At 40.8% G+C, this 17985-nt stretch overlaps 1 protein-coding gene across 1 annotated transcript in view; it reads left to right on the top strand.

The window, feature by feature from the left end:
* MFAP3L (microfibril associated protein 3 like) overlaps window positions 1-17315 on the top strand; it is a 38857-nt gene extending 21542 nt beyond the window's left edge. Inside the window, exons 2-3 of the mRNA XM_058550353.1 lie at window positions 1331-1756; window positions 14557-17315. Of these exons, the coding sequence (XP_058406336.1) occupies window positions 1462-1756; window positions 14557-15488 (1227 nt within the window). The 5' untranslated portion in view covers window positions 1331-1461 and the 3' untranslated portion in view covers window positions 15489-17315. The remainder of the gene's footprint in view (window positions 1-1330; window positions 1757-14556) is intronic.
* The last annotated feature ends 670 nt before the right edge of the window (window positions 17316-17985 follow it).

Here is a 17985-nt window from a genome sequence, read left to right as displayed (position 1 = left end):
CCCTACTAGGAAAAAGGTGTCTTTTGAGAAAGGTAGAAATACCACTGGGCTAAGATGCTTGATTTGAAAGCTGAAGGTGTCTATAGGCATTGTGAAAAGAGGATACTGAAGTAACCAAGCCCTGATAAACAGGTTGCCATATGTCACCGAGGGCCTGGCTAGAGTTGGAGGTGGTTCCTTTATTTTGGCCATAATTACATGGCTGTATTTTATCACCAGCAGTGCTCCAGCCTCCTGGGTGTAGGAGCAAGGACAAGTGATGGGCTTGATCACAATTGTATACTGCCAGAGGAATTATGGCGAAGGATCAGGGGTGAGGATATTGGGAATTTTGGTCTACGTGATTGAGTCTAGACTGAGACAGAAATGGAGAACGCAGGTGGGGGTAGGGAGGGAGATAGAGAGAAACTGGGAAAAATCGAAGCACTAGAAAGTCCGGTGAGAGAAGTAAGAGATCTGGAAGACTGGGATGGTGCAGTTAAAGATGGTTGTCTAGAACTTCAGAATTTCTTGGAACTTCAGAATTTAGAATCTGGAGAGATGAAGGGGCCGGGGTGTGGCTGTACGATTAGTGGATGAAATGGAGGATAGAGGTGTAGGCGAAGGTTAGATCTTTGGACACAGAAGTGCAGCCACCCAGAACATCACCCCATACATACTGATGTTCCCTAGCCTCTGGGAGGCAGATGAAGATTGAAACCAGGGAGTTCAGTGAGTGATCAGGAGTTGCTAGATAACAATTACATGGAGCAGAGAGAGGTAGATGGTGTGAAGCTCAAAGGAGCATGAGCAATTGCATGAAAGGGGAGAAGGAGTATCCTGGAAGCCGTAACGGGGTGTTAGGAGAATGCCAGACTGATTCTGATGGAGCCCTTCCAAATGCTGGCAGACCCCAAAGTGTGACCACTGGAATAGACTGGAAGTCACGTCCACTGGAAGAGAAGAGGTTAAGGAACACCCCAGGTGAACAATCAGGTCATCCACGATGAAGACAGGTGATGGGGTAGAAAGAAACCTCATAATGCTAAATGAAAGAAGTCTGAATTGCTTTTTGAACTCTCTGAAGTAACGTGATATAAATTTAATGTAAGAAATACATTTATTTATTTGTTCCTACTAAAGGCTGTATGTTTCAGTAGCAAAAATAAAATTATATTGTTATGATTTCTGTGAAAAATATAATTTAATATTTAGAACATCTGCATTTGTGTATTGTTTAAAAATTGTGTACATTTGTGTTTTAGCTGGGTTTCTAACATTTTGTAAATAATATTTGTAAAGTATGAATGCTAATATTTATGTGTGTATGGTTTGTTTGTTTTTTTAACAGGTTCTTCATCAAGAACCAACTCTATGGATCCAGGACAGGTTTGTCCCATGGCCTGCTCTGAACAGCCAGTTGTCTGATAGAAGATTCCATTGGCAAACCATCTCTGTTGCCTTACAGAGCAAGCAAAGAAGATGGAGCAATTGAAGAGCCATCTGCCTGTGTGCTTGCTACCTTCTGTGCCCTTTCTAATCCTAACATCCACTCTAGCGACTGCGAAGAGTGCGACTAACAGCACTTTAAATGGCACTGACGTGGTCTTGGGCTCTGTGCCCGTAATCATTGCCAGAACTGACCATATCATAGTCAAAGAAGGAAGCAGTGCCTTGATTAATTGTAGTGTTTATGGCATCCCTGATCCACAGTTCAAGTGGTATAATTCCATTGGCAAGCTGTTGAAAGAAGAGGATGAGAAGGAGAGAGGAGGAGGTAGGCTTTACAGTTGTGTCGAATGTCGTAAAATATAAAGACCAACTTTGGAGCCAGCACCGTGAATGTTAGTTGTTCTTATTCAAAGTCATTTAAAGATCTCATTTTGTCTTCTTTTTCTAAGAGAGAAAAGTATATATCCTTAAGGATTCAAAGCAGTAATTAATTCATTTTTTTCCACTCTTTGACTCAGAAGACAAGGGCAAACATTAAAAGTCTTTTAAAAGACCTCTTGGAATTTTGTAATATAATGCATACAAAATGTTGTAGGGATGAATATAAAATGGATTTTCCCTAAGTATATGGTCCATTTATAAGGAAGTTATATTTTGTTGCATGGACCTGACTTGAACAAACAATATGGCAGTTGTTTATCATTAAATGTCAGTTTAGTTCATTGACTGTGGATTTAAAGACCGTACTTCTTAAAAGAATTCTTGGTGCAAGTTCTCAGCCACCAGCTAGAGATCTTTCTGTGCTCCTGGAGACCTGGCTGAAGTTTATAGACTGTCTGTTGCAGCTGAGGCCAAGAGTGAGGGAGGATGCAATAGCAAGAAATAACATGTGGCAATAGGGGAATGCTTGTTTTTTAATGAATGAGTTTCTGGCCAAAAAGTGTGAGTCACCTACCTAAGCACCGAATTTACTTCAGGAAAGACTCCAGCCAGAGAGAAGATTGATTGGGTCATTGGGAATCAGTACATTTCTTGTTTTAGATGTGAGAAGTGATTGTCTGAAAACCCAAACCTGATCCGATTGACCTGAAGGAGTTAATGTACTTTCCTCAGCGTTTACTGTGTGATGAATAGAGGGTTGGGAGCAGGGGAGTAAAAAGACCATTGTTCTGAAGTAGCAGCTTATTAGTTTCTGTCACCCTTTCATTCATATTGCCCTTCCCAATCCACAGTCCTTTAACCAATGAACAATCCCCAGTAGAGTTTCTGCTCCAAGAAAACCTACATTTTTAATCTCATTCCCTCATTTTATCTTAATTGCTCAGAAAACCAATAGAGACTAATGTCTTATGTCTCCTTAGGAGCTGAGTGAATGGAGTTTTCTTGCAATTACGTACTTCAGGTTCACAGCTGTGTTCCTCATGGTAAAGGCTGCTGGAAGTCTACCTACCTGGGATGTGGGATTTCACTGTAGTGATACCACTTACATTGCTTTTGGTTAGCCATTCAAAGATGCACAGCGTAATAAAGTTTCTTCCCTTTAATGAAAATATTATATATTGTGTATCATATGTGTGTTTGTCTGTTTAACTTGGTGGAATGGAACTCTTTCCCTACCAAGTAAAATCATGGGATCACAGAATTTTTAAATTAAAAAGGACCTTAGAGACAATGTAGCCAAAATCCCTCTTCTATTCACCTTTTCCCAAGGCTCTGCTGTTATTAAGTGGCTGTAACTAGAACCTTCACTACTGACAATGGAAAGATGAGACACCAACAGCCTGAGTCCCGAGTCCACAATTGGTTTCCATTCCTACAGTTCCTTCCTCCCAGACTACAAGTCAAAAGGAAGTGACATCACACTTGTGAAGGGGGGCAGTAACCCCGGTAACACATATACACGCAGGTCCCTGTAATTCATCAGGTCTTTCTACAGGGCTGGGCCACTGTGAGGAATATCAAGGTGACTGAATTGAAGGGAACAAGGACTCCAGACCTGAATCTACCTTTCACATGGACCCTGAACCGAAGGTTATCCTGGGTATTAAAGAGTTGGGGCTGGGGCACTGAACCCCTGAGTCCTAGAGAGGAAGAAAACTGTGGGAACAGCATAGTATTGGGGCCCAAGTTTTAGTCGCAACATTTTGAGTGTTGTCCTTGCTGCTTCACAGAGATCACGTGATGTCTTAATTGAAAAAGTCCTTGTAACTGTTGACTCAGTCTTGGCAAGCATACTCTGTACCTTTCCTTCTTCATCTGTTTATGGGGAGGTTGAACTAGATGGAAGTCACATTTGGCTCCATTTTCTTTGGTTTTTTGGGTGCTCGGGTGGTCTGTGGTAGCCAGTGGAAAGCCTTTGGCACAGAGAACTGCTCCATCAGAACTCAGCACTCGCATCATGTGTGTAGCCTGCAGCCTTGCTGGTAGATCAGTTAGCTGTTTTTAAATCACAAGAGGAAGATGCACTGTAGATTTTTAAAAAGAGCTCGTGATACTGGTACTTGATGTTCCAGCTCAGCTTTTGTAATTGCAGTGCTTAATAATAGTAATTTCAGAACATAAGTAACACAGGATAATGTGCAAAACACTATACCTGACAACTCAGCAAGACAGGAAATAGCAGAAATGAGACTCCTCGTCATAAAATATTAGAATTTTAGTGTTAGAATGACCTATTAGAGGACCCATAATCTTTAACTCTTCATTTCTGATAGGGAAAATGCCCCTATTATAAGCACAGAGGTAGATTTCAGTTCAGGCTGAAAGGCTAGAAGTTTAAATGGAGCTGTGTTTCATTTATAACCCAGCAAAGAAGTGATTGAATATAGTATGAAAAATGATGCTAATATCCTGGCATTACCTAGATACATTAGACTGCTGTTAAAACCAAGCTAACAAAATTAAGGTAATTTTCATTAATGACACCTACCATTGATTAAGCCCCTGTACCAAGTTACAGATATTATTTCTAATCCTTCCCATAAGCATAACAGGTATTATTAATCCTCATGTATACAGATGAGAAACCAGGTGAATGGAGAGGATAGTACACCACCAGAGTATGGCCAAGCTGTATTTATTCTCCCTCCGTGCCTGACCAGCATCTGCTCATCTTCAGGTGTCTGTGGGTGAAAAATCAAACTATTGTGTATTAAATGCTTAGTACAGTACCTGGGACATAGGTGTCTGTAGGCGAAAAATCAGACTGAGTGAATGAGAGAAGACTTCCTGGGTAGAAAAGGCATTGTAACCACTACCATCACAGTTAGACGGCATTAGGGTGTGTGCTGTAATGTGTGTACGAGACATGGACACACACACACACACACAAATGTATTCAAAATCATCTGGGGAGTTGCTCTAGGAGCACACTGCCATTCGCTTTGTGCTGAGCCTGGAAAAGAACAATTTCATTTCTTGTTTATGCTGAAAAAGTGAGACAGCTGTTATTCCTGCCAGCCCCGCTGGTCCTAGAAAGAATGGGGCTATTTCCTGTCATTGGCAGGAGCAGCTGCTTCGCTTTGCTTCCCTGGTGCTTGTCATTTCAATTCCACAAGATCAGGAGAGGCTCGAGTGTAATCTGTTTCTGGAGGAAGACTTTTTTCAGCAGTTCACCAAGGGACATGTTTGGGGTGGTCCACCAACCATATTACAGAAATAACTCAGAAGTCAAATAACGTGAATAACCACAAATGGCCACGAAATGTACTGTTTTCAAATTTCCTTTTGCTAATAGTGACTAGGAGTATATAGTTGCCAGAAAGTATTATGAAAAAATCCCGGTTATTTTAGGTACTAATTATCCAGTGTATTTTTGCTGTGGCTACTTACTCTGACTTTTAAGCCATTTAAATGCATATTAGTACCTTTATCAGATGATAACTAACAAGCATTTCAAGAAAGTCAGCTGGTATAGGCCTTTGTAAACACGTCCGCCTTGTTAGCGATTAACTTTGAAATTCTTCCTTAATGTTAGGTTTTAGACTTTTCTGTGAATTTGTTTTCCAAACTTTTGTAGCGCTGTCACCAAAAACAATTAAGAATTATCTTTAAAAATAAACACGCACAGAGTAAGCTGAGCTGAATTGCACAAAGTTCTCAATTGTCGCAACTACTACTCTAGCTTAATGGTATTTGTTATTATAAATTTTGCATTTAGTTTACATCACTTTGTTTTCTTTGCTCTACTTTTGCAAATTGTTTGAATAGACTGTGAAATGTCTTTTAACTACTTCTACAAGGGACAACAACAAGCTGTGCCAGCCAAGTTCTAAGACGGTAATATATCACCTTCCTACTTGATATATGTAGGAGGAGGTCAGTTCCCACGGCATTAAATGTAAGTTATCCTTTTCCCCTAAGATCAGCGTGAAGTAGTGCATTAACTTACAAAAATATTATACTGAATTCCTCTTTTAGTACATTAAATATTTGAGATAAAAAAATCAACTTATCAAAAGAGCATTAAACAAAATTTATGTAATGATGAATATATTTTTAGAAATTCGGAAGAATCCCATGATAGTCTTTCTTTAAGCAAGTTCCTTAGACTTTTCTGAGCCACAGTTTGCCTGTCTGTAAAATAGAGATAATCCTTTTTTACTATGACGTGTGCCTGTGAGTCTTGAACAGACTATTGTGTATTGAATGCTTAGTATAGTACCTGGAACATACCACGTTATCAGTAAACGGCAACTGCTGTTATTGTCATTGGTAATATTGCCCATGTCCTTTATTGTCACAATCATAGATTCCAGCACTTAAATCTCTGTTTCATCTTACAGTGTGTTTTGTAAAGAAAGGAAATAATTTTCTGGGTAATATCTTATTCTCTATCTCAATTATTTCACCTTTTAAAAAACATTTAAAAAATACAAAAAAAATTTTATCCCTTAAATGTTATTTGAAGTTTCAAAATAATGTTGTGCCTGCTATAATAGCAAGTTTGGACTCCTCTCCTCCCTCAGAGGCTTCTCCTTTCCCGGCACAGCACTTTTGTGTACAAAGGATCCATCGGTATCCAATATGCTTCTACCTCTGAAAAAGCAGTGTATGTGGAAATTACAAAGTATATTATGAACTTTATTCTTGCCTAACCCTGTGGTTTTCAACTCGGGCCTTTTTCCCCCCAGAGGACATTCGGCAAAGTCTGGAGACATTTTTGGTTGTCATAACTGAGGGGAGGAGGGGAAGGAAGGGGAAGATTATGCTACTCGCATCTGGTGGGAAGAGGGCAAGGATGCTGCTAAACATCTTGCAGTGCCCACAGTAGACCCCTACAAAGAATTGTTCAGCACAAAATGTCAGTAGTGCCATAGTTGAGAAACCCTGGTCTAACCCAAAGAAGCACCCCTCAACTAACTAAAGAGTCATTCCAAAGTAGGTCTTCAAGTCAGTTGTTTGAACTCATAAGGTATTTTCCCATAAATGTGGTTAATTTATGGTACTTTGGTTCATTTTCCAAATTGAGTCATATTAAGGGCCAACTTGGTAATGAACCACCATTTGTACTGTTTTTTTTAATGAGTTGTGCTCCGTTTGGAATGTGAGCCCAGAATGCTTTGGTCTTAGCAGTGAAAAGACCCTTCTAGATCCATTTCAGATAAGGATGACAGCTGAGATTCCCGAAATGGAAGTTATTTATGTGAAGCAAGTGTAGGGTGCTCTTGTCTTGGAAGACCACCTGTACTACTGTCAGAAAAGACTGTCACTAGCCCGCGGGGAATTACATGCTTGGCACTTTTAAAAAAATTAAGATTACCAAATCAAATTAGCTGAAGGGTCAGATGTTTCGTTTACCAAGAAATGGAAAGACAGTAGTCTTTTCAGGTATTATTTATACCTTTAAGCAGAGCACAACTGCAGGCTCTGAACAGAACAGTCCTCCCACCCCCACCTTCCTGAGCTGAAAGCTGAGCTAAGCCTGTATTATCCCAGGCCACCTTTGCTCCACATGATGTAGGAAATAGCTTGTTAGAGCTACCCTAGTACTCTCTAAAGAGGTCTCTTAGGAGGATTGGGGAGGGGGTACACAAGAGCCCTTGCAGCAGCGTGAGATGTTTATAACCTGACTCTTTGCAATGGCTTCAAGGAGCTGTCATCTACCGCAGAAGCCCTGTAACAGGTGCAGCCATGCAGTACTAAATTTGTTTTCAGTTATGTTTTGTAAAAAGGCATATGAATCCTTTCTCTTCAGTAACCTATATTTCCCATATTGGAAGATAAGCACCACATTTATAGAGATACACACACGCGCACACACACACACACACACACACACACGCATTTTGTTCTTATTTAAGAGTGCCTATTCAATGCGATACTCGTTCAAGTGGATGTTGTACTTCATTTACATTTGCATAAACATTGATTGGAACCCTCAACACCTGAAAATTTTTATTTAAGTTGGTTTCCAGAAGAGAACCTACTTGTTTTGGCGGATTGAACTCTCCTCCTTGAAAAACATGGGCATGTGAAGCTTAAGAGCCTAAGTATCTAAATGGGTTTGTGAACAGAGTTTTAATCTTTTTATACCACTCACCGGGGATAGAGACAAACTATCCATCAGTTTGTTTACACATTCACAGAAAGATATCTCCAAGGAAAAATAAATCCTTCTAATAATTTGAGGGAAATTCTGAGAGCTTAGCATTTGGATATAATGTTAACTTTTAATGCTCAGTGATCCTCAGGAAAAGCTGGAAAGATTTAGGTTTTCAGTAAAGATGGTGTTTGGAGAAAGGCTGTAATTATAGTGTCTTTGTTAAGTTGTGCTCTTACTTTCCTTATGGTTCAGTTCCAGAAGGTGTTGATGCTGCTCATTTCTATACAGCAATAGTTTGGTCAGAAGATGTTTGCGTGAGCGATAGTTCTGATCTGGTGCTGTATATTGGTTTCACAGTGAGTCACAATAACCCCTATGCTGTAGAATTTCTTGATGTTGACAGGTTTAACTGTAGCCATACAAACCTGTTGATCTGCTTCTCTAATTGCTAGACAGTCTACCTGACACTGACCTATTGACATGACGTTGTGCTGCCTTGAGTGACTTCCCCCTCCGTTTGTGCATGCCCCATGGCGAGCACAGAGGCACCAGGTCAGCCACCTTCCTGAGGCGGCACCGAGGTTATGGCTTCTCCCAGAGAATGTTGGCAGGGGAGGAACGCTCTAGAGATACACTCCTGGGGTGAAAAACTATTCCAAAAAGGAAATTATTTTCATTCCCTTGATTTTCTTACATTCATTAATATTTTTTCAGTCAACCTAGGCTTGCCTGGTTTGAAGAGGCTCAAGAAGTCTGAAAGTGAGTCATAGATTACATTCATTTTAAATTTTGATAGATGCCTCCAAATCAACCCTCCAAGGGTTTTATCAACCCAACTCCCACCTGCAGTGTGTGGGAGTGTCCCTTTCTGGGTTCTCACTGCAACGTAATATATAATCAGTGCCCCACCTTTCTTTAGCACTCTAAAAGGTAAAACAGTTATATGTTTTTTAAAACTACTTTAAAATTTAATCATAATTTAATCATTAGTGATTTTGTATGCTTGGACACCATTTGTATTCCTTTTACTGTGACTTATCCATTCATATACTTTTCCCGTGTTTTTCTTTTGGGTTATTTGTCTTGATTTATAGGAGTTCTTTACGTTTTATAGTTATTAAGTGTTTGTCAAATATTCTAGGATTTTCTGCCACTTTGTCATTTGCTTTTAACTTTACTTTAGTATGGCATATGTTATAGTGTAAGAAATTTTAGTTTGGGAGAAATCCAATCCATCAAAATTTTCTTTTATAGTTTCTTGGATTCTTGAAATACTTAAAAAGGCCTTTGTATCCCAAGGTTATAAAAATGTTTTTATATTCTCTATTAATTTTAAAATTTTAATTTTACATTTAGGTCTTCAGAGTACTTGGAATTTATTTATGTATTTGTTGTTGATGAAGATTGTCCCTGAGCTAACATCTGTGCCAGTCTTCCTCTATTTTGTATGCGGGATGCCACCACAGCATGGCTTGATGAGCGGTGTGTAGGTCTGTGCCTGGGATCCAAACCCGTGAACCCCAGGCCACCGAAGTGGAGTGCGCGAAATTAACCACTACACCACTGAACTGGCCCCAGAATTTGTTTTTATGTATCATATAAAGTAGGAATTTACCTTTTTTTTCTTTCAAATGAATAGTCAATTATCCCAATATTCTTTTCCCACTGATTTGAAATGACTTCTTCCTGATTTTTAAAATTCCCATGCTTACCGGCATCTGCTTCTGGACGTTCAGATTTTCTCCACTGATTTAATGAGGAGTCAGAGAAGGCTTTCTCAGGAAGGAGGTGAGATGTGAGAGTGATGTCTTAATTGGGCCAAGCATGTATGAGGTAGGGGGCTTGAAGTGGGGAGAGAGGAGAGCTTTCCAGGCAGAGGAGGCATGTGCACAGGTCCTGAGGCACCTGTAAGACATGAAATAAGGTGAGTCTGTCAGACGGGAAGTCCTGTAAAACAAGGGGCTCCTGTTCTCCCACAGGATAAATATCAAGTTCTTGAACCTTCTGGCCCTGCATTCCTCTCAAGCCCTGTCTCCACTCAAGCCCTTCTTGGTTATACATGGTCTGTCAGCTGAGCAGCATACACTGGCCTCCCTCTTTTGGTCAAATGCTTCCCCCTCCCCCATCCCCCTCTGGCCTTAAAAGTCCTTTCCTTTTACTGCCATGCCTGTTCCTGCCTGCACCACCCCAGCCCACCCTTGCTTAGTACTGCTCGCCTCTCTAAGAAGCCCGTCCTCGCTGTTCCCCCCTCCACCCCACTGGCCCCTGCCAGTGCATTTGCCACGTGATCCCACGGTTGTTTGTTGGAGTCTGTGTCCCTCCTTGGGCCGGATGGTTTTTGCAGTCAGGGATCATGTCTTACTCATCTTTGTATTCACATAGTCCAGCGTGGAGCCTGGTGTATAGACAATTTATTCAATAATATTTGTTGAGTGAAAGCGTGAACAGGATAAAAAAAGATCACTGCCCTTCTAAAAATGTCAGCTTTGTTGTGGAGCATAGCACACATGCTGCAGTACAGCTAAGAAATAACATCTGTTAGCTTTTCTCTTTGCAAAGGAGAGACTGTCACCATAACACTTCCATTCACACGTGGGAGATGCTCACGTGTGATTCCTGCGCCTCAAGTTTCTTGGGGAAGACTGTGACAGATTCCTGGGCAACTCCAGTAGAGATGCAGAGCCCCTTCTCCTACTGCATGTGTCAGTATTTTACCCCGAAGCCTTCAGGGGTGTGTCACCTTACAGGACCAGAAAGGGAAGAGAAGACATGGGGCAGGGCGTTCCAAGGGCGGAGCTACAGTCTGAGCCAGGACTGGACGTGAATAAGTGAAAGAGCATCAGGAGTGTTAGGAAAATATTTCACACATACTCTTTCGTGTTATATTCAGAAAGTAATGGTTAAACATCTGCCTCTTTTATTTCCTCCAAAATCATTGCGTGTAGAACAGACTTGGCATCAGCTGCTGACATTTTAGCTGTTTATTTGTGCCAAAATGATGCAGCTTAATGAAAATTCAACACACAAACCTTTGACGTTCCCACTCAGTTACAGTTTAAAATACACGGGAATAGCACCACTTATACCACTTTGCGTATATGGCGTGATGGTTTCCTGTGACAGTCATGGTGGGTGTTTTTACTTCTTCACCTTTCTGACAGCTGAAGTCAGGACCCTACCAGAATGCATCTCAGGCAAGGTATTTATAGGCTGAGGTGAAGGGCACAGAAAATGTGCTCAAGATGATCCTGGCTGGGCAGGTACCAAATGGAGATTCCTCGTGAGCCTAGGCCCAAAGCTGATGTAGGAGGACCCCCAAAGTGGAATTTGTGCCATATTCATAGTTTTCAGGGCTGCATATGGTGGTAGAAAATAAAGAAGTCTTTATTTTTCCCTAATCAAAAGTCAAGCCGAGGCTGAGAGGAAATGTGTAGAGTCTTAGTTCCTGGAAAGGAATGAAGGTGTCAGCCCTTACCAAAGAAGCGATACAGACGTACTTCACCTTTGAGGTCTGAATCTTGGCTCTTCTGACATTGTAGTCCTTGGGTGGCTGTGTGTGTGTGTGTGTTGGCTTCCAAAGACTTGGTTTGAGATCTGGTAATAAAATGTTTATTCCAGGTCACCTATTCATTTCACCATATCAAATCTGAGAGGAAGCCTAAGTGGTATTAATATTACATAAATAAATATGATATTTAATTATATTTAATCCATAAATAAATATGATATTTGTTCCAAGAGGAATCTAGGAAAGGACTGAAAACTACAGAGATGTCTTGGTGTCCTTGTCATAGATTGGAAACAAGACATTGCTGGAAGAGAGAGAGGTGATCACAGTCACTTGTAGCTCAGATTATAGGTAATAACCCAACTGTTTTAGGATCATAATATATGGATTCATATTTGTCATGGTTTATAGTTAAGCAAATAGAGTCACTTCACAAATACATGGCTGGGCTTCAGAATTTAAGAACAATGAGATTAATTATTGGATATAATATATAAAAGATGTTTCTCTAAGGACCCACTGTTCTGGGCTAAGAAGCAGAATATGCTCCTAAGTAATAATTTATCTGCTGAACATCACACAGGTTTCCCCCAAATGAATCACAAGTGTCACCTAATAATGTTCCAAACAATGCCTCTTTTGACAATGGGACAAGAAACTTTTGAAGTGTCTTAAGTAGTTATCTGAATTGAATCACTTCGCTCCAGGATAGGTAAATACATGTCAATAGACAATTAAAAAGCATATCTGAAAATAAGTATAATGTTCAAGTTTACAAACATTTTTAAATATCAGAGGAAAGTATGTATTTTCACATTTCATTTTTCAATAAGAATTAGAATACAGTTATCGCTAAAATTATTATTTAGGTGTGCGGAGAAAGCTGTTTATATAACCATCAGATGGCTGCCTTCTAATTTAATGTTATTGTCTGCTTTTCTTCTTCTACACCCCAGTTCAGACAACTCTATCCTTGTATTTACAGGTAATTCCTCCATAAAAGGAGTGGTGGGGGGTGAGGAGGTAGACACGTTGGTTCTAACTATTCCCCATACAAATAACCTTCTCACTCTTTTCCACCCTGTTGCCTGCTATATTTTCCAACAAAGGAAGGAAGGTAAATATGAGAAACTACTACAAGCATACACTATAATTCTCTGGAACCCAATACCTTCTATATATAAGAAGCTTTCAATCAACTAGAATTTCTTTTTCCTTTGCCTGCTGTAGTCTACTTTTATGAAACATGCAAATTTTAAGAAAATTAATTGACCATTTCCCTTGCCTCAGGTCATTGTATATTCAGATAAATCTGCAGCTGAAGTATTAAAATTCATGTTCAGGGAATGAAAGAGATAGAAGGCTTGCCCCTGTCCTGTCTGAATGAGAGAAAATTTCATAGACCAGGTGCTAGGTTGGTCTGTTCATACACATTCACAAGAGACTGAAAATTCACTAGATTTCCCAAACCAGTGTTTTGTAGTCTTAGGGAAAACACACTGGCTGAATTGTTAGAAAAGGGTTACCTAGGGACACCAGGAACCGCTCTTCACAGATGTTCTTTCAGAAGGCAGAGTAATATGACAGCATCTACAAGAGGCATCCTGCCAGATTCACCGCGGCTAGCAAGTAGGAGGGACTGCAGGCCCCCAGAAGGCACCTCACTGTTCCGTCTAGCTTTTCCTTAAGAATGTTCCTTGGAGCAGAGAATGCTGGAATAAAGAAGGCCCTCTGTTACTTCATTCCACAGTCTCTTGAGATCCTGGTCACTTATGTGCTCTCAAGTTTAAAAAAAAAAAAAAAAAAGGAACGTGTTGCTTGTTGCTTTTGGGAAATATCAGACTTTTAATTAGAATTAAAAGTCACTGCCAGAAGGGGAAGAAACAAGTAAAAATACAGTGCAATCATAGATACTTAAAAGGAAACTACATGTTAAATAGCCCCGTCTCTCAGGAGAGGTTCCTCTAGTTGGCTTAGGGAACTAGAGTGTTTTTATGGAGAAATATCTGCCTGCTACATAGAACTCCCAAGAGGCCTGACCTGGACCCTCCTTTCTCTATAGGACAGACTAGGAAGGTAGTAGGATTTCAGAAAGGCTCAGACCCAAGACCTAGAAGCCAAACCTAGTATCAGGATTCCTCTGATCTGAGGGTAGACAGGCAGACTAAGAATTAATCCCAACTAAAGAGTTTTGCCCAATTCGGAACCTTATTTCCAGGGCAAAGCTAGATCCTTTCCAGGCCAGAGGGGTAAAGAAGAATTGCAGTTACCGACATGCATTCTCCATCGTATGAGGCTTATTTTCAACTTAATGGATCTGTAATTTATTTGCAAGGCTAAAAGAAATTGATATTAATTCATATCCCGCCTCTGAATCTTCACATTGTTAGGTTGTAACTTTAGTATAGACAATTCATTGTAGATTGTCAAAATTAATGATATAAGTTATGTTTTAATTAACTGAGCTCATACAAGGATAATTTCAATCTCAAATATGAGAAACCCAGGTAAACAATTATAATTTAATTGATTTACTCCAGATTTTATATTGATCCTAAAATACTTTATATTCTGAGAAGCATGAAACTCCTCTGTGAACTTATATTCAGTAGTCATGCTCACAGGCAGGTTAGAAAATCAGATGCTACAGTTAAGGAATTCTCTAGTGAGAGCACAGCATTTTCCAGATGGTTTGTTTTGTATTTTTCACTGGGACGTGGAATTACACAGTATGGTTTGGTAGTTAAGAGTACAGCCCCTTAAGCTTAAGTTCATCTTTTAGCTCTACTGCTTCCAAACTGGTGACCTTGGGAAGATAGTTTAATCTACCTGTGCCTCAGTTTCTTCATCCTGTAAAATGGGGCTAGTATTAGTACCTACTTCACAGAGTTGTTGTGAAGATTAAATGAAGTAATACATGTCATTGTCTAGCACATGGTAAGCACGTTGAGTAAATGTTCACTGTCCTTAGTATTATCATTAGTATTAGTAATAACGGTAGTAATAGTGATGTGCGAGTTTGTAGTCACTGCAATAGGAAGTTGATTGAATTCTCTCCTCTCCCTTCTGACAGGAAAATGGCAGATGCACGACAGCGGCCTCCTGAACATCACCAAGGTGTCTTTTTCAGACAGAGGTAAATACACATGTGTTGCTTCTAACATCTATGGCACTGTGAACAACACGGTGACCCTGAGAGTCATCTTTACCTCTGGAGACATGGGCGTCTACTACATGGTCGTCTGCCTCGTGGCTTTCACCATCGTCATGATTCTCAACATCACCCGCCTGTGCATGATGAGCAGCCACCTGAAGAAGACCGAGAAAGCCATCAATGAGTTCTTTAGGACAGAAGGTGCAGAGAAGCTGCAAAAGGCATTCGAGATCGCCAAGCGGATCCCCATCATCACCTCAGCCAAAACTCTAGAGCTTGCCAAAGTCACCCAGTTCAAAACCATGGAGTTTGCCCGCTATATTGAAGAGCTTGCCAGAAGTGTGCCTCTGCCTCCTCTCATTATGAACTGCAGGACTATCATGGAGGAGATTATGGAAGTGGTTGGGCTGGAGGAGCAGGGGCAGAATTTTGTGCGGCACACTCCAGAAGGCCAGGAGGCCCCCGACGGGGATGAGGTTTACACGATCCCAAACTCTCTGAAGAGAAGTGACTCCCCCACCGCCGACTCGGACGCCTCCTCGCTGCACGAACAGCCTCAGCAGATTGCCATCAAGGTGTCCGTTCACCCACAGTCCAAAAAACATCACATGGGTGACCAAGAGGGTGTACAGTTTGGAGTCAAAGATGAAGAGGAGACAGAACCATCAGCTGAACGTTCCCCAGAAACTGCAGAACCTTCTACAGATGTAACATCCACGGAGCTAACGTCGGAAGAGCCTACGCCTGTTGAGGCATCAGATAGAGTCCTGCCACCAGCTCACCTGGGAGCTACAGAGGCGGCAGTGGCACATGACAGAAACACCTGCATTATTTATGAAAGCCATGTCTAATATCAACTCCGAAAAGCTATGCATATCAAGAAAATCAGGGGCTGCTCCTTGTGGTACCAATGTAGTACGCACTTGCCGCTAAGCCTTACCAGGACTCTCATCCCTTAGGTAGGAGAGATGCCATGTCCAAAGGGGAAGCACTTGCGTGCAGTTGCTGTGACTGGAATTTCCCCAGTAGAAAAGGATGCGGGAAACATCAGGGTGCAGAATTGATACTGCTGGACAGAAAGTGTCTGTCCGTGTGATACGAATTTTAGAGGCTGTCCTCTGCCAAATACCTTAATTGGTGATGCCCTTTTGGCAATGAGTACACTACTGTAAGATATTCTGAGTTCAAGAGCCCTGTCTGATGCACACTGCATTGCTTTTCCTTTAAAAAATTATAGGTCTGCTACAATAGCAAATGCACGTACGTGGGTTTGTTGCACTTTCTTCTCATTTTTTATGCCTTTCACTGTTCCTTTATAATGGAGTACTTGTTGTTTTAATACTAATTGTTCTTTCTGGCTTAGTCTTCTTTGCCACTTTGTCCTTATTTTCCCCTAGAACATTTACCTCAGAGGCTTTGGTGTCAGTCATCACTACCAGGACTGATATCTACAAGTCATTTATAATGTTCCAAATAGTTACTAGGCTCATTACTTTTGCTATTCCCCAGGCCTATTTTCATACATTGCTTTTTTTGTTTCCAGTGAAGCTGCAGTTGTGAAACTGAGAAAAACTTTGCCCAGGAATAGCACTTTAATAGGCAAATAAAACTGTGTTTACCTGTCCATTTCTGAGAGCATTTTGGTGAGCTTAGCTGAGGTTGGAGGGAAATTGTGAAAGGTTGAATATACCTGTTCTACCCATGAAAACTGCTGTTTTTACATTTAAGTACCATCACCCTTCAAACAAAGACTGAATCTTTATCTGGGAAATTTATTGCTTCCAAAGACAGAGATGTTTGCTGAATCCCTCTTGGTTGTAGAATATTGGCTTCCCAGAAGGGCTTACAGGGACCATATGCCATCGGGTGACTCAGACACTTGATTTGGGGCAGCAAATGTAAGGATCTGTGAAGTCATGTGACCAGATCCACTTTTGTGAACTGAGTAGCTGACTTGTTGGTTCTTAAAGGAAAGAGTGAAAGGTTAGAATGATGGCATAAATGTACCATCAAATTTGATGCCAAAAGTATTGAATTAGTTTGTAGTCTCACAAGAAAGCAGTTATATGTGAGGCAGAATGATTTTATGGAAAGAAAACAAAACTAGTCGTCTGAAGGCCAACACCTTTCCTGACTGTGCCAATAACCGGCTGCTTGGTTTTAGGCAAGTCTGGGTCTCAGTTTCCTTATCTGGCAGAGGGGGCAGACCAGATGAGCTCTGTCTGAGTGCCATTTAAATGGCCTCACTCTCTCACGGATCCAAACCAATATTATCATCCTTACTCTTTTTCACAGTTATGTTAAAGATTTTCACTTTCATCTCTGGGTTCACCTAATGTTTTTTATGCTCATTACTTAAATAAAGAGGATCAGTTTCAAATAATCATAGCGTTTTAAGCAAGTCGTGGATCTTCTCCCCTAAAACATCATTAGGACCACTTCTGCAGTATAGATTTAATCGTGGTGAGAATGAGTGGTGTTATTTCATTTTCACTTAGGAGCAGGGGAGACACTAACCTTAAAGTAATTATCAGGGTCATAGCCACATCAAGTGATGGGGTCATGACATTGTAGGTTACGTGGACCATGTTGGTCATGAGAGAGCAGACCCAGATGTTTAGTTCTCACTCTGTCACTATCTGGATAAGCGACCTTGGACAACTCTCTTCCCCTCCCTACCGGGGGTGGGGGAGTGGGGTGGAGGGGTGGTTGGGTGTTGTATATGGGAAATACAACCCCATATTTTGTAGATGAAAAATACAAAATATGGGGTTGTACTTGATGACTCACAAGATCCCTTCTAGCTCAGATGTTTATAGTTTTATGGAAAGTTTGTAATTGCCCATGATGGCCCCATTCAAGAGACAAGCAACCTGGGGAGCAAAAATGGGTGCATGAGATTGGATGCTTTTGCTGTCCAAACTTTACAGCAAATGGATCTGGCTCTGTAGTTGAGGGCAGTGGGTATGGCTTTAGGGATAGCCTTGACAATTTCTTTATTCATAAATAACTGGCGTGGAAGACAATCTGACAAGACATGGAGTTTGATCGAACATCTCTTGGCGAGGAATGAACTTTTGGCATCTAGTTAGAAGTGTCTTGGTTGGTCACATGAAGAAATTAGTAGTGAGCAGTCAAGAGAAACCATGACTCCTGTTTGGGCTGTCTGGACTAGGATTTTGTGTATTTGGGTTGCAGAAAAGTTTTATCTCCACCTCTTAGAATATAGATATTTTCCACTTGTTATGGAAATCAACAACTTCTTACCACAGATCTATACACCTAAAACAACAATGGAGACTTAAGTTCATTTTGTGATGTTGTGTGAACTTTTTCCCATTCTATTCA

This window comes from Diceros bicornis, chromosome 11, assembly GCF_020826845.1.
Source record: "Diceros bicornis minor isolate mBicDic1 chromosome 11, mDicBic1.mat.cur, whole genome shotgun sequence".
Taxonomy (NCBI): domain Eukaryota; kingdom Metazoa; phylum Chordata; class Mammalia; order Perissodactyla; family Rhinocerotidae; genus Diceros; species Diceros bicornis.
This window is presented reverse-complemented; position numbering and strand designations above follow the sequence as displayed.